Source organism: Aethalodelphis obliquidens, unplaced genomic scaffold (assembly GCF_003676395.1).
Source record: "Aethalodelphis obliquidens isolate GAN/ISIS:26980383/991018 unplaced genomic scaffold, ASM367639v1 scaffold5, whole genome shotgun sequence".
Taxonomy (NCBI): domain Eukaryota; kingdom Metazoa; phylum Chordata; class Mammalia; order Artiodactyla; family Delphinidae; genus Aethalodelphis; species Aethalodelphis obliquidens.
Window position 1 is genome coordinate 36,135,761 of NW_020837949.1, and position 16,506 is coordinate 36,152,266.

Below are 16,506 nucleotides of genomic sequence, written 5' to 3' on the forward strand. Positions count from 1 at the left end.
TGAATTCTACCAAGTGCAATATGCTGGGGAAACAGCAGGGCTTGGTGTGTTCACAGTCCCCTGCTTTCATTGGAACTTACGATCTAATGAAGACAACAAGCATTCTACATGGAGTTAACATCTGTATCTAGGAATGATTGCCTACTGATCCTATACCTTTGCTCCTGCTTAACTTCCTTAATTTGTTTCCTAAATAGAACAGGAGACAAAAAAATTTTAAAACACAACAAAAACTGTTTAGCAAATCACAAACACATTGTAGATAAGAGGGATATATTGTTCATCCCTCCAGAAAAGTGCAAACTGAAAATTCTGATTGTTAAAAGCAAGGAAAAAATGGAATTGAGCTTTTGCTCCATTTTCCCACACTTTCTGAGCACAGTGCTGCAATGGTATTCGTCTTCCAGAGTCCACATACTAGGTAAGTAGAATGTAGACTTAAGATCTGGCTCCTTCTTCGTGTTGGAAATTGTTAGACAGCAAAGGTGAAAAACAAATACCTCTAAATTACTAGTCCCAAAAAACATAATACAAACGTTTATTACAAAGAATGTTTGTATTATAGTTATTTTATTCGTTCCAAAAACTTGATTTGCAGTAACTTGCATGATAGTTCACAATAAAAAATTCATGTCCATGATCAACTGAACACAAAGCTCCCCAAAATTATTAGTGGTGGCCTATATTACATAATACCCAATAAACAAGCATGCTACAATAGCTAACAAATTAAGACCTCTAAATGTTATAAAAGGAGAGAAGTATTAGGTTTTCTAAACCCTATTTTGTCTTAGAGATATTCAAACCTTAATAATTGGAATCTCTTAATTTATTTTAAACTCAAGTTTGTATGTTTTATCCCAAATTTGTTTCAGAATGAGCTCGGTAGTTTAGTATGTATTTTTCAGATAAGAATTTGTTACAGATGGCACTACTGAGGGGTAACTTTGAGTCTACATAAGCAGTGTTCAACTCTGAATTTTATTTTTAAACGGAACACCTTTGCTCAATTAATAGAAAGCTATTCCACTTTTTGCAATAATATAAAGCACTTGTTATTCATGTCACTGCTTGTCTTTAGTAATTGAATATATTGATAACTGTTTTGCACTATAGATTTTAACAATTTCTAAGATTGGCCCCATCAGTAGTACCAAAGATGGTACCTATGTTTTTTAACTTACAGGAAAATACAAAAAATTAGGTCATAGGCGTTGACTGCAGGATTGTTTCTTAATTTGTCAATAAGATTGTAAAACATAAATTTGTTAATATTGTTGGATTGGAATACCCACGTAAACGATAAAAGTAGTAGGAAGCATTACTCAAAAGACAAAACAATGCCTGGTAGCATTTCCTGGCACTGGGCCTATTTGCACCTCTTTACAGAGAATAGCCAGGAGAATGTACATGCATTTTTATTGCTTGTATGTCTTATCTATTGAAGGCAGACACAACCAAGTAAATCAGTGATCTCCTAATAACATTCTTTCCATATACCTTTGAGCTGGTGTGGGGGGAATCAGATATCTAGAAGAATATGACTTGTTGTCACAGATACAGTCTACATGAGGCTATTATGGAATCCACATGTAAGTCATTTACATTTATTCCCTAGACCTACAAATCTTTCCTAGAGTTAACTAATGCCACTCTAGCTATTCCCATTGCCTTCTACCAAGGAAAAAGAATACAAACATGGCCATGGCCAGTATTAATTTAGTTCTCCCTCAAACTCTTGTCCTGTAACATATCCCCTGTTTGGAGAGAGTTTGCTGAGACAGGCTAAAGTATGTAGGAAAGATAAAGTCATCCAGAAACAATTATAGTTTTTAAATCGCCACAGGCCTTTTCACTAGGAATCTAAGAGATAACATTCGCAAAGCCAGGCCTAGAAGTAAAGTAGATGCATGATTGCTGGCAAGAAGAGAGGTAAGCAGGCTAAATGAGCCTGCCTGCAAGTAGAAAGATGCTTAGGAAAGAGACCTGAGACAGAAAGAGGGTCTAATGGCTTGACTGTGAAAAGGAGCTTTTATGTTTTTCAACCCCATTGAAATATTAGCACAGATTAAAGTACCAGAGTGCAGGTTACTGTGGAAAATTAGAGACCTGGGAATTTAAAAGTTAAGATAACATTTTGATAGGAAAAGCTCTGGATCTTGTGTGACCAGAAGTATTATCAAGGTAGGAGGGACCCCAGTGGCCTGGAGAATGATGCCAATTGGAATGAGCTATAGAATGGGAGTTAGAATGTCACAAACCATCTCCTTAGTCCTGCTTGATTCATCATTTGAGGCTTCATTACTATAGTATTACACTAGACTAGGTACTGTAAGGAATAGGTGTCTGTTGTGCTCTTCAGAGCTAACAATGTAACTTAAGAAAAAAAAAAGAAATACATTTGCATTAATATGAAGCAAGAAAAACTTTAAAATTGAAGAATAGTATATTCTGGCACTGCTGCATTTGGTGATACATATCATTGAAATCTGTTCATGTGATTATGGCACACTGTTCATAACCAATCTAGATGCAATTAAATACGGGTATCTCTCATCATGGAAGTACCAAATATAAATTATGCCCCTCCCTGCCGCTCCCAATTCAACCTCCTACACTCTCTCCTTCACCTCCAATGTTAACCCCCTGAGGGTGGGGCAAGGGAGAACCCAGCCTGTGCTCACCTTTGCAACAGCTAGTCCCTCTGCCTAGAATTTCTCCCTCTTATATTGGATTTGCATGGCTAGCTGATTTTTGCTAATCAGATCTTAGCTTGCATGTCACCTCCTCAGGAGGATCTCCCCAGTCCACATAATCTAAAGTAGTCTCTGCATCACTCTATCTGAAGTTTATCCTTTTCCTTGTTTGTCTATACATATGGGCAAGGCCCTCTTCCATCCTATTCTGTATCTTCAGCTGAGAAAAGTGCCTTGCACAAACAGGTGATCAATAAATATTTGCAGATGAATTCATTTTACTTTATAGAATGCAAGCGAGATGACACAGCTTCACTGCCAATACTTAGTTTATGAATTTTTTTTCGGGGGAGGGGAGAAGGTCTAGGTCTGTTTTATATTGTTTATTACTTAATGTATTCTCAGAATCAGGATATAGCTCAATTTATACTTCAGAAAAGTCTGAATTGGTTTGTATAAAATGTAGCTTAGATCAATACTAAGTAACTTCCCCCCCTCCCCCCGCTTGCTTACTCCTACCCATTTAGATTTCTTGTATCTTAATCTCAGATCCGTTCTCACCATGTCTCTGTGACATCCAATCCCCACCTCTCTCTCTTTGCCAATAAAATAATTTAAGTTTGTAAGCCATCATTACCTTTACTACATACTAAAAAGGAAGACTTAGCTAATTGATATCTTTCAACTCCACAAGAGAAGTGGTACTCCAGCAGTTTCTTAATTTGTGTAAGGGATACATTATTCCAACTACTGCCCAATGACTTTATATCCAGATAGGTTTCCACCATTAAATACTATGACATCTTGGGCAAATTTCCTCAGGACTTATTTCTTAATCCACAGATTTTGCTGTGTTGAAGATAGGTTTAAAAACAATTAATATAAAGCAAGTAATACAATCTTGTCACATGGTAGGGATATAACACATAGTGAGTATTATTTGTTTTAGCAAATAGGCTTTAATAGCCCTGTTACTTTCTCTTAGTCTTGCCTGTTCTGTGCCTTCCACACACATTAACCATTTCACAGCCACCATCACCACTCTCACTACTGCCCCAGGAACTTACCTTGCTTCATTCCTGCAGTTACCCAGGGAGCATAGCTTTCTGTGCCTGCTTTTTTGAGCCAATAGCTCCCAGCTGGTGCTCATGATTGGTTGAGTAAATACTTGGCATTTCAGTTTCAGCTACTAGACTTGTAAGGTTGGGGGGTGTGAGTGAAAAATGTTGGCTGCCATGTCAGTAAACAAAGAATGTTGCAGCCATCAAATTACAGGTCCCTCCCCACCCCCGGAAGGTGAGACCTGAGGAGAGTCAGGATGGGAAAACACAGGATACTGGCTCAAGGTAGCTGATGTACATATCAAAGAAATGATTTCAGTAAGCCCAGACTATTGCATCTTCCCATACATAGAAAAGTGTTAAATTCATTAACTTGAGATGTCTGGTTTTCTTTAATTAACACTAATCTTTTGAAATTCCGATTACTTGGTCTTTGTTGTGAAAACTCCTATATATCGAGGCTCCTCCCTTACCTCTTTGGAGCAGTGTCTCAGAGCAATCTGAGACTGTGTCCTGGGCTTAAGTCCTCTGGTTGTCTGCCAGATAAAACATAATTCTCAACTTTTAGGTTATGCATTTTTTTCAGTCAACAGGGGAGAATTCACCACACATGGAAACAGGGTTCAGGTGGTGGGAATCCATTAAAGGCAAGTTGAATTAGAAGTGAGGACAATATATTCAAGTAGAAACATCTAGCAGGTAGTTGGAAATGTGACGCTGTGTTCCCCAGAGAAACAGAGTTACAGATTTGGGAGCTGGGTACTGATTGAATTTAGAGTTAGACAGGAGTCTGGAGAGAATCAAACACAAAATTTTCATTTACAAATGAGGAATCTGAGTCTGAGGGTGCTTCATCACTTATAGACGTGCTGTCCACTCCAACCCCTCACCATCTATGAAATGAAAATGAAGAAATTCATACTCTGTTAGGGGAAATAGAACAAGAATATAGAAGACACTAATAGAAAATAAGTGGGAGGAGAGGACCTACTCTGTTCTATTATTTCATTTAACAAATATTTAAGTACCAACTATATATCAGGCACCACGTAGGCCTATTTAATGGTGAGCAAAACTGGACATGTCCCTGCATTTGAGGAAATGGAAGCAGGCTAGGGTGCAGAGTTGGGGGAGTGTGGTGGTGAAATCATGCAACTCAGATTGGGACTTCAACCCAGCCGGAACCCAGATTGGGACCTGAACCCACGGTCTTTTAGTTGAGATCACACAGCTGGTCTCAGGACTTAAAGAAGCTCAGGTTCTTGATGTTTCCTTGCAGAAAGAATTCAGTGAGAGACAAAGTGATAGGTGAGAAGTGAATTTACTTAGAAACACACTCCACAGAAAGAGTGTGGGTCATCTCAGAAGGCGAGAGGCCCCAAAATATGGGGTGGTTAGTTTTTATGGGCTGGGTAATTTCAAAGGCTAATTAGTGGCAGAATTATTCCAGTCATTTTGGGGAAGGGGTGGAGATTTCCAGGAGTTGGGCCACGGCCCACTTTTTGACCTTTTACGGTTGACCTCAGAACTGTCATGGCACCTGTGGGTGTGTCATTTAGCCCGCTGATGTATTACAATGAGCGTATAATGAGGCTCAAGGTCCACTGGAAGTCAAATCTTCTGCCATCTTGGACCTAGTTGGTTCTAACCAGTTTTTGTCATGTCCTACGGCTATGTCATTCTTTTAAAGGTTGTGCCCTGCCCCCTTCCCTACTGTTTCAGTTGGAGGTCAAGCTGCTGTATAGTCTGTTGTTGTGCTTTATCCCAAAGGAGATAAACCATGTAAAGGTTTTAAGATAATTTTTATTTTATTTTTTGTGGTACGCGGCCCTCTCACTGTTGTGGCCTCTCCCGTTGCGGAGCACAGGCTCCGGACGCGCAGGCTCAGCGGCCATGGCTCACGGGCCCAGTCGCTCCGCGGCATGTGGGATCTTCCCGGACCGGGGCACGAACCCGTGTCCCCTGCATCGGCAGGCGGACTCTCAACCACTGCGCCACCAGGGAAGCCCTAAGGTAATTTTTACATACATCATCTTATTTAATCCCTACAACAACCCTGTAAGGTAGGTATTATTAGCATTCTACTTACATATGAGGGAACTGGGGTTCATAGAGACTGACCTCGCTAAGTGCTATGAACAGTAGAAAATTATGGTAGGGACAGAAGGCTGGCAGGCAGGAAGGGCTTCTTGGAGAGGGAGGGGGAATTCATACTTTTTGAGGGCCTACCTTATGATGCCAGAAAAAAAAAATGTTTTACTGAATATTCACAACATAGAAGGAAGGTTTCCTTCCTTTGCAAAGAAGGTTTTGTTACCATTTCTTAGATGGAGAAACCTAGGTGGCACATAGGAAGGGGAGAAACCAGAATTCAAACCCCAAAATCATCAGCTCCACAGCTGTTGTGAAACGCTGCCGAGGAATATCCCCTTATGTTTATTCAGTGCATTCAGATACAAAGAAGAATTAGCCCTGGAATGTGAAGGACCCTCAGGATGCGGGGCCGGTGAACGTGTAAGGGACGGGGGGCGGGGGGAGAGGGGTAATGGAATTGGGTCAGGACTGGGGGAGCTTAGCGTTGTCGGCGGAGTAAAGACCTAGGCGGTTTATGAAAGGAAGTCTTAATTAGAAAAGGAGGCGAGGAGGGCTTTGAAGGCGAGCCTAAGGAGCTTGAGCTTTTAGCTGGTCAGTGGACACAAAGCCATATATTATGCGATAGGTATTAAAGAGCAGCAATGCCTCCTGCAGTATCTACTGTTCTTGTGTGGCCGGCCGGCCCGGCCGTTTTGCCCCGGTCTCGGTCAAGCCCGAGGTGGCGGCCTAGAGGCTTGATGGACACGGTCGGCCTGATCCTTCGTGGTCTTCCAGCTTCCTGTTCGCCGCCCATTCCAGGTCCAGGAAGGCGGCAGCTTGTACCCCAGGTGGGGCCGTTTGCGCTCGCGCAGCGCCGAACGCACCTGGGTCCGCGGCGGCTCGGAGGGTTTGGGCGGGGAGGGGGGCAGGGCCTGGGCCGGCTCTCAGGGAGGAAGCGCGTCGTGCCGCTTGACCCCGGCGGCGTTCCGTACCGTCGCGGATCCGGCGGCGGGAATATGGCGGCCGTAACCGGGCCAGTAACGGAGAAAGTTTCCGACGAGACTGGCCTGTGCTAGAGCGTGCGGCCTCCGGCCCTCGACTCCCCTGGAGTCCCGCCTCCCCGCTCCGAGTCGCAGGCTCAGCCGCAAGGGCCCTCCCTTTACCGTGCTGGCCCCAGCGCCGACTCCGAGGGTTGAGAGAGTTGGTAGCAGCGGCCGAGTCAGGTAGGTGGGCGAGGGGGTCACTGGCGAGGCGGTGAGACCTGGGCACAGTCACCGCCCAGGGCTCAGAGTGGTGCGGGCCCCAAGCTCCGCCCAGCCGGCCTCCCGGGGCGGAGGTAGGGATACCTGCCCGGAGAGAAGTTGATGGTGTGGGGTGGAGGATGGAAGGCGGGGCGCCTCTCCGTATCCCCCAGCAGTTCCCCACTCAGCTGGGTTATGGTCGACAACAGCGAGGCTTCTTCTTGGGCCTCCCACATCTTGCTAGGAGGAGGCAGAATGGAAGAAGAATTGTTATTGCTGCCCTATTGCTGAGGGATTTAGTATTCGAGGTGCCATTCTCCTTGTATGAGATGGGTCCAAAGAGTTATTATCATGAATTCATAGAACCGAAGCACTGGAATTCCCCGACCCTGGGTGCTCAGTATGTTCTTTCAGCTTTTGACACTTCCCCTAGATGGGACGGAAATAGTTTCTGAGTCTAAAGACGTTGCACGTGATATAGTGTGTCTTGGATTCCCTAGAAGTAGGACATGAAAGAGAACTTGTTGGTTTGGAGGAATTTGGATGAATTAAGTGAAGGCTGGCATAAGGCCGAGAGAGAAGCAAACCAATTAGACAACTCGTTTACTCTTTGTATATTAATACGTGCCCTATAGCTGATTGGCATTGTTGTTAAATATAGTTATTTCTGCATCACTCTTTATTTCTTCAACAAGTACGTGTTGAATACCTACTTGGTGTCGAACTTTCTGCTAAACAGAAAGTACTTTCTGCTAAACAGTATTGTCTTCAATACTGGTGTACAGTATCGAAGACAGACTTTCAGAGACCTTTTGATCTAATGGGGAATGCAGATTTTAAACAGTTGATGGCCAATATTTTGCTGTTACAGAGGAAGTACATGGATCATATAAATGAGTCAAGGTGATTACCCTAAGAAAATCATTTAAGCTGAGGCGTAAAGAGTAAAGAATAGGAGTGAGCCAGGTGTGAGGACTGGGATGGGGCCAAGAGGAGGGAAAGCAGTGCACCTGGAGAGGGAATAGCATTAGTATGGTTCAGAATTGAAAGGTCCGTATGGCTAGAATACAAGTTCAAGAGGAAGAATGGTAAGAGATGAGGCAGGAGAATTATGCATATCCAATGAGGAGAGTGTTATAAGGCATTTTAAGGAGTTTAGACTTTGTTGCTTAGAGTGATGGGAAGCCGCTGGGGGCTTTTACGTAACAGAATGATGTGACAAATTTTGGCTTTAAAAAAGATACTTCTTGGAGAAGGGCAAGAGTGGATGCAAGGAGACATTCAACCATGAGATGATGGTGGCCAGAACTGGGATTGTGACCTTGAGGATGAAAAGAAGTAGATACATTTAAGAGGTGTGCAGGAAAAAGAGTGGGCAAGACTTGGGTGACGATTGCATACAGGTGGTGAAGGAGAAGAGGGTTTAGAGTAGTACATAGGATTTTATAAAACAGACTCTGGCAGTTGTTAGTTAACTTTTCTTGTATTCAGATTGACTCTTCTGTGCTCCTTTTTAATCTGCCTCTCAAGGAATTTCCTACTGAATCATTAGTGATGGCAGACCCACTGAAAAGGTTTGCAGTGCTTTGTTGTTTTACTCTGATTCAGGCTGTTTGTCTTTTGAAGAAGGTCAGAATGGGAAAAGACTTTTGTAAATTAGCTATTTAAAAATAATATTCTGTCATGTTGGTTTTGGCCTATAACAGGGTGGCTGCATATATTCCATGCTATGAATGTGCTGTACTTTATTATTTACGTGTTTTCCTTTACCTTTTTCTAAGCTTTTACCTCAGTGCAGAACCAAGCTAGTGCTTTTATTTCTGTCAGGTAGGTTAATATATATGTGTTTAAGTGTATAGTGAGAGAAGAGCCTAGGCTTGGGATTGAACATCCAAAGGATAGATTCAGAATGAAAACCCTGCAAGGAGACAGAGAGGAGAGATCAGTGAGTTAGGAAGAAAATCTGGAGTCTGGTCTTTGGAAGCTAAAGGAAGGGCAGGTTTCAGAAGGTGAAAGGAATCAAAAACATCAAAGGCTGTTTGAGGAATGTACAAGATAATGAGTGAAAAGAACCCATGGGATTTAGGAATTTGCAGGTTATTTTAGAACTTGGCAGAGCAGTTTGTTGTTGTGTGGTGGAAACCACTGTTAAGTTGATATGAGAAGTAAAGCAGTCAAATATTGTCTGTCAAGAGGACCGAAGATTGAACTTGGAAGAGGGGATGAAGATTAGTGAGGATTGTTTAGTTTTGTTTGTTGTTTCTGTTTCTGTATTTTTTTTTTTGGTATTATTTTTTGATTTGTTTTGTTTTGTTTTGCTGTACGCGGGCCTCTCACTGTTGTGGCCTCTCCCGTTGCGGAGCACAGGCTCCAGACGCGCAGGCTCAGCGGCCATGGCTCACGGGCCCAGTCGCTCCGCGGCATGTGGGATCTTCCCGGACCGGGGCACGAACCCGTGTTCCCTGCATCGGCAGGCGGACTCTCAACCACTACGCCACCAGGGAAGCCCTGGTATTATTTTTTAAAAAGAGCTTTGCAAATGGTTGTGTCAATGGATAAGAGAAGAGTTGGAGTTTAAAGAGAGAGGAGAGAGTGTGAAGTTCTGGAAGAGGCAGAGGGGAAGGGATACATGTGTGGCTAAAAGATGTAGCCTTAGATAGGGAAGGGACAGCCTTCCTTTCTTGAATCAGGAAATGTAGATAGAGGTGAGTTTGTGGTGTTGGAAACTCAGGTAAGCTCCCTGCTGATGACTTCATTGGAGGCAAAGTCATCTGGTGAGAATTTGGTGGGAAGTGGATGTCAGAGATTTGAGGATAGGGAAAAGAGGTTTGCATAATCACAGAGAATGAGAGTGTGTTGACCAGAGAAACACAGAACTATGTCTCATGAGTTGAGTGGCAACCATTTAGTCTAGTGTGTGATTTTTTTTCTCCAACAGTGTTCAGTCTTCTGAGCCCAGACTGTACCATCGACCTTTTGAGGACATATATTCCAACATATTTGTTGAATGATTATATAACACATAGAAGTAATGTTTAAAAAAATGAAATGCACTCTAGATACTATCAGTTTCTTAAGTAAAAAGATAAAACCTAAATATACCAAGGAAGATATTTTCTTTAGTGGTGTGTGGTTTCTTAAGAAATGATTGAATGAAAATGTAATTGAGGAAAAATTAGCATTCTTAGTTAATTAAATAAACTTAGCTGTAAAAAATATACATGTTGAACATGTAAATTAGTAATAATACTTGGAACCTCCCAGAGACCCTAAAGCTGTCACCCGGTGACATTCTTTTCTAGCCAAATGGGTAATTAAGAGTTAATTCCAAGTTATCTCATATTTCTTTTGGGTCTTTCTTTTAGTGTCCTGCTATTAGAAAGTATAAATAAGCTGATCACAAACTAGTTACTTTTTGAGTTTTTATTGATTGAGTTCTCTATGGATATTCAATGTGACGCTGAGCCATTGCATGGATCATTTCTTCTGAAATAGCATACTAGAAAATTTGAAGAATTATGTAGTAGATAGTTAAATCATTTTTTGACTACATCATGTTTGAAGTGCAACTTGAAGGGGCACTTAAGATTGAAATAATTATCTGGATCCTTTGACAAATAATTGTGGTAACTTTTTAAAAGTAAAATTATAGTTTTAAAAATTTATCTTACAATAAATATTGGTCAGCATTCCAACTTTACAGTTTTGACTAGAAAGGTCCAGAATTAGTTTGCTACAAAGATTGTAGGTTTGATAATCAAAGTAATTTAGTAGAGGAAAAAGTACAGGGAGAATTATGGATCAACTTTAGTGACTGAGTAACTTTAATACAGTTACACTTCTAATAAGTTTATTAGTTAAACACTGTTAGACTAAGATATCATCGCATTTTAGAGGTGACTGGTAAAAAGATGTAGATGATTTTAGGCAGGTAGTAATGGTTGCTATTATTGGATACTGATGCTTTTCAAATTAGAGGTAATGATGAGGTCCCTTGTTTCATTTAAGAATTGAGTAGCTTTCCATTGTGCCAGACGCATCTGCTACATCTAAGCTAAGTTGAATATCTCATCTTTGCATGTTGTTGAAAAACCACATATCGGAGTAAAAATGAATTATGTGAATTCCTCACCATCTCTGGAAAAACAGTTTCATTGATGGTGACTTAGTCATACAATCCTAGCATAGGATGAGTAGAAAAAAATCTCCATTTTTGTTTGGATAAACTGCAGAGTTTTTAAGCCAGAGACAATTACCATTAAGATACACACAAGTCACATTTTAAGCTGGGTTTCAGAACAAACTTTATTTCTCACTTATTCATTATTTTGTATAAGGAAGATACATGTGAAAGGCAAATTACATAAAATTAACAACGAAATATTTTTTCTTCTTTTTAGATCACTACAAACAAATTCCACCAGAGAAAATGCTGAAGTAGGAGTTACAGAAACATTGGATTTGCTGGATGAAATACAAGCAGTTAATTTTTGTAACGTGGGGAGAAAGCCCAGATTGACAGATTAATGTGTAAATCACTGCGTTATTGCTTTAGTCATTGTCTCTATTTAGCAATGACAAGACTTGAAGAAGTAAACAGAGAAGTGAACATGCATTCTTCAGTGCGTTATCTTGGCTATTTAGCCAGAATTAATCTACTGGTTGCTATATGCTTAGGTCTTTATGTAAGATGGGAAAAAACAGCAAATTCCTTAATTTTGGTAATTTTTATTCTTGGTCTTTTTGTTCTTGGAATTGCCAGCATACTCTATTATTATTTTTCAATGGAAGCAGCAAGTTTAAGTCTATCCAATCTTTGGTTTGGATTCTTGCTTGGCCTCCTGTGTTTTCTTGATAATTCATCCTTTAAAAATGATGTGAAAGAAGAATCAACCAAATATTTGCTTCTAACTTCCATAGTATTAAGGATACTATGCTCTTTGGTGGAGAGAATTTCTGGTTATGTCCGTCATCGACCCACCTTACTAACCACAGTTGAATTTCTGGAACTTGTTGGATTTGCCATTGCCAGCACAACTATGTTGGTGGAAAAGTCTCTGAGTGTCATTTTACTTGTTGTAGCTTTGGCCATGCTGATTATTGACCTGAGAATGAAGTCTTTTCTAGCTATTCCAAACTTAGTTATTTTTGCAGTCTTGCTGTTTTTCTCCGCATTGGAAACTCCCCAAAATCCAGTTGCTTTTGCATGTTTTTTTATTTGCCTGATAACTGATCCTTTCCTTGACATTTATTTTAGTGGACTTTCAGTGACTGAAAGGTGGAAACCCTATTTGTACCGTGGAAGAATTTGCAGAAGACTTTCTGTTGTTTTCACTGGGATGATTGAGCTTACATTTTTCATTCTTTCAGCATTTAAACTTAGAGACACTCATCTCTGGTATTTTGTAATACCAGGCTTTTCCATTTTTGGAATATTCTGGATGATTTGCCATATTATTTTTCTTTTAACTCTTTGGGGATTCCATTCCAAATTAAATGACTGCCATAAAGTATATTTTACTCACAGGGTAGATAACAATAACCTAGATCGAATCATGGCATCCAAAGGGATGCGCCACTTTTGCTTAATTTCAGAGCAGTTAGTTTTTTTTAGTCTTCTTGCAACAGCAATTTTGGGAGCAGTTTCCTGGCAGGTAAGCTTACAGTTTGTTTATTATGTCAGTGCCTATGATATGTGATTAAATGCTTGCTTCAAGAGTTGAATTATTAGAATTGAAAGGTCAAGTTCCTGATTTCAGAAGTAGATGGTGGGGCACTTACTTAATTTTGTTCCTGGAATTGAAGTACTGAATGAATATTGACAGGATAATTTCACTTGCTTTCTAGCAAGAAGAACCAGAATATTAGGAATACTCAGCATGTGACATGCCTCCTGCCTTCTTATTGTTCATTAATGAAACACTCATGGATTAAAGATCCTTAGAATATTAACATTTGAAGGGTACTTAGAGATTGTTCTTTAATTTTTTCACTTTACACATGAGGAAACTGAAAGCCAGAAAACATATCCAGAGTCACTGGTACTAGCCAGAATTAGGTTACCTAGCTTCTGTCTAGTCCATTGGTTTCCTCATTACATTTCTTTTATATAGTCATTTTCCTAAGATTTTGTGTAAAAGGTGATTAGTTATATAATAACATATCAGATTCTTAATTACAGATTAGAGCCTCTCCTAAGAAAGAAAAAAACTAGTTTTACAATACATTTGCTTCCCACAATATGTTTTTGGTTTTTTTTAAAAAAAGGTCTTTTGTAGACAAAGACATTCAAACTATATGGCTAGAGTTTATATCTGTAGTTTATATCAGTCTTCCATTCTCTGAGCATTTATTGACTGTACTGTATATCAGGTACTGTACTGGTGCTGAAGATCTTGAGATGAGTAAAAAATGTCTCCGTCATTAAAGAAGGCACAATCTCTAATGGGAGGCGGAAGAGGCAAGGCACGTAAACCAATAATTATTATTACAGTGTCACAAATACTGTAATTTGGGTACATTAGGTTGTGATGTAGGGCAAAAATGAAGGTGAATTTTGCTTGGTGCAGTTCTCTGCTTTGCACCAGTTGCAGCAGAGTGATTTGTCGATGTGAGTGTCTGAAGAGGAGATGTGGAGACTTGCCTGGGAATGGTACATTTTAGTCATTGTGGGCTAGGGCATGGAGCCTGTGTGGGAGTCAACCAGATGATTAAAAAAGAAAAAATCATGGGTGTTGCCTGAGGATATCTTACTCTATTTGCCAGTGCTAGGGACTATCAGAACGATGATGATGGATGAGAACTCTACCAAGAGTTCTCATTCCTCTTCCTTTCTTCTCTCCTTCCTGTTAGCTCCTTTCCCAGCCCGACATTTTTTTAATTCCAAATCAGCCTCATTCATGCTTGACACCTTTCTAATCATCAAATCCTGAAACCAGATATTTTGTAAGTCACCAAATTCTTGTTTTCTCATACAAGTGGTCTTAAACATGGTGTGTGTACTACTGGAGATACACAGAAGCTTTCCAATGAGTCTGTCAGCAAAGATAATTTTAAGACAGTTTCTAGATTCTCACCTTCCAGTCAACTTTCTTAAAGTTTATCTACTTGAGATAGGTGTGGAGTGGTATCTAATTGTGATTTTAATTTGCGTGTCTCTAATGACTAATGATGTTGAGCATCTTTAATGTGTGTATTAGTCATTCACTTACCTTTGCTGAAGTATCTATTCAGATCTTTTTTTGATTTAAATTGGGTTGTCTTCTTATGATTGAATTTTTTTAACATCTTTATTGGAGTATAATTGCTTTACAATGGTGTCTTAGTTTCTGCTGTATAACAAAGTGAATCAGCTATACATATACATATATCCCCATATCTCCTCCCTCTTGCGTCTCCCTCCCACCCTCCCTATCCCACCCCTCTAGGTGGTCACAAAGAACCCAGCTGATCTCCCTGTGCTATGCTGCTGCTTCCCACTATCTATTTTACATTTGGTAGTGTATATATGTCAATGCTACTCTTCACTTCGTCTCAGCTTACTCTTCTCCCTCCCTGTGTCCTCAAGTCCATTCTCTACGTCTGCGTCTTTATTCCTGTCCTGTCCCTATGTTCATCAGAACCTTTTTTTTTTTTTAGATTCCATATATATGTGTTAACTTACAGTATTTGCTTTTCTCTTTCTGACTTACTTCACTCTCTGTGACAGACTCTGGGTCCATCCACCTCACTACAAACAACTCAATTTCATATCTCTTTATGGCTGAGTAATATTCCATTGTATGTATGTGCCACATCTTCTTTATCCATTCATCTGTCGATGGACACTTAGGTTGCTTCCACATGCTGACTATTGTAAATAGAGTTGCAGTGAACATTGTGGTACATGACTCTTTCTGAATTATAGTTTTCTCAGGGTATATGCCCAGCAGTGGGATTGCTGGGTCATATGGTAGTCCTATTTTTAGTTTTTTAAGGAACCTCAATACTGTTCTCCATACTGGCTGTATCAGTTTACATTCCCACCAACAGTGCAAGAGGGTTCCCTTATCTCCACACCCTCTCCAGCATTTGTTGTTTGTAGATTTTTTAATGATGGCCATTCTTACTGGTGTGAAGTGATACCTCATTGTAGTTTTGATTTGCATTTCTCTAATGATTAGTGATGTTGAGCATCTTTTCATGTGTTTGTTGGCAGTCTGTGTATCTTCTTTGAAGAAATGTCTACTTAGGTCTTCTGCCCATTTTTGGATTGGGTTGTCTGTTTTTTTGATATTGAGCTGCATGAGCTGCTTGTATATTTTGGAGGTTAATACTTTGTCAGTTGCTTTGTTTAAAATATTTTCTCCCATTCTGAGGGTTGTCTTTGCGTCTTGTTTATGTCTTACTTTGCTGTGCAAAAGCTTTTAAGTTTCTTAGATCCCATTTTTTTGGTTTTTATTTCCATTTCTCTAGGAAGTGGGTCGAAAAGGATCTTGCTGTGATTGATGTCATAGAGTGTTCTGCTGTGTTTTCCTCTAAGAGTTTTATAGTGTCTCCCTTACATTTAGGTGTTTAATCCATTTTGAGTTTATTTTTGTGTATGGTGTTAGGGAGAGTTCTAATTTCAGTCTCTTACGTGTAGCTGTCCAGTTTTCCCAGCACCACTTTTTGAAGAGGCTGTCTTTTCCTCATTGTATATTCTTGCCTTCTTTATCAAAGATAAGGTGACCATATGTGCATGTGTTTATCTCTGGGCTTTCTATCTTGTTCCATTGATCTGTATTTCTGTTTTTGTGCCAGTACCATACTGTCTTGGTTAGTGTACCTTTGTAGTGTAGTCTGAAGTCTGGGAGCCTGATTCCTCCAGCTCCGTTTTTCTTTCTCAAGATTGCTTTGGCTATTCGGGGTCCTTTGTGTCTCCCTACAAATTGTGAAATTTTTTGTTCTAGTTCTCTTAAAAATGCCAGTGGTAGTTTGATAGGGATTCCATTGAATCTGTAGATTGCTTTGGGTAGTATAGTCATTTTCACAATGTTGATTCTTCCAATCCAAGAACATGGTCTATCTCTCAATCTGTTGGTATCATCTTTAATTTCTTTCATGAGTGTCTTACAGTTTTTTGCATACAGGTCTTTTGTATTCTTAGGTAGGTTTATTCCTAGGTATTTTATTCTTTTTGTTGCAATGGTAAATGGGAGTGTTTCCTTAATTACTCTTTCAGAGTTTTCATCATTAGTGTATAGGAATGCAAGAGATTTATGTGCATTAATTTTGTATCCTGCTACTTTACCAAATTCATTGATTAGCTCTACTAGTTTTCTGGTAGCATCTTTAGGATTCTCTGTGTATAGTATCATGTCATCTGCATACAGTGAAAGCTTTACTTCTTTTCCAATTTGGATTCCTTTTATTTCTTTTTCTTCTCAGATTGCTGTGGTTAAAACTTCCAAAGCA

At 40.0% G+C, this 16,506-nt stretch overlaps 1 protein-coding gene across 3 annotated transcripts in view; it reads left to right on the forward strand.

Annotated features, from left to right (window-relative positions):
• Positions 1-6,853: 6,853 nt before the first annotated feature.
• Positions 6,854-16,506, forward strand: part of TMEM168 (transmembrane protein 168) — a 52,893-nt gene continuing 43,240 nt past the window's right edge. The window contains exons 1-2 of one of the 3 annotated variants that reach the window (XM_027102148.1): positions 6,854-7,053; positions 11,472-12,725. In XM_027102148.1, coding sequence (XP_026957949.1) covers positions 11,598-12,725 — 1,128 coding nt within the window. In that variant the 5' untranslated portion in view covers positions 6,854-7,053; positions 11,472-11,597. Of the gene's footprint in view, positions 7,054-7,782; positions 7,975-11,471; positions 12,726-16,506 lie in introns of those variants that run through there. The other 2 variants (XM_027102150.1, XM_027102149.1) reach the window with 2 other exon arrangements.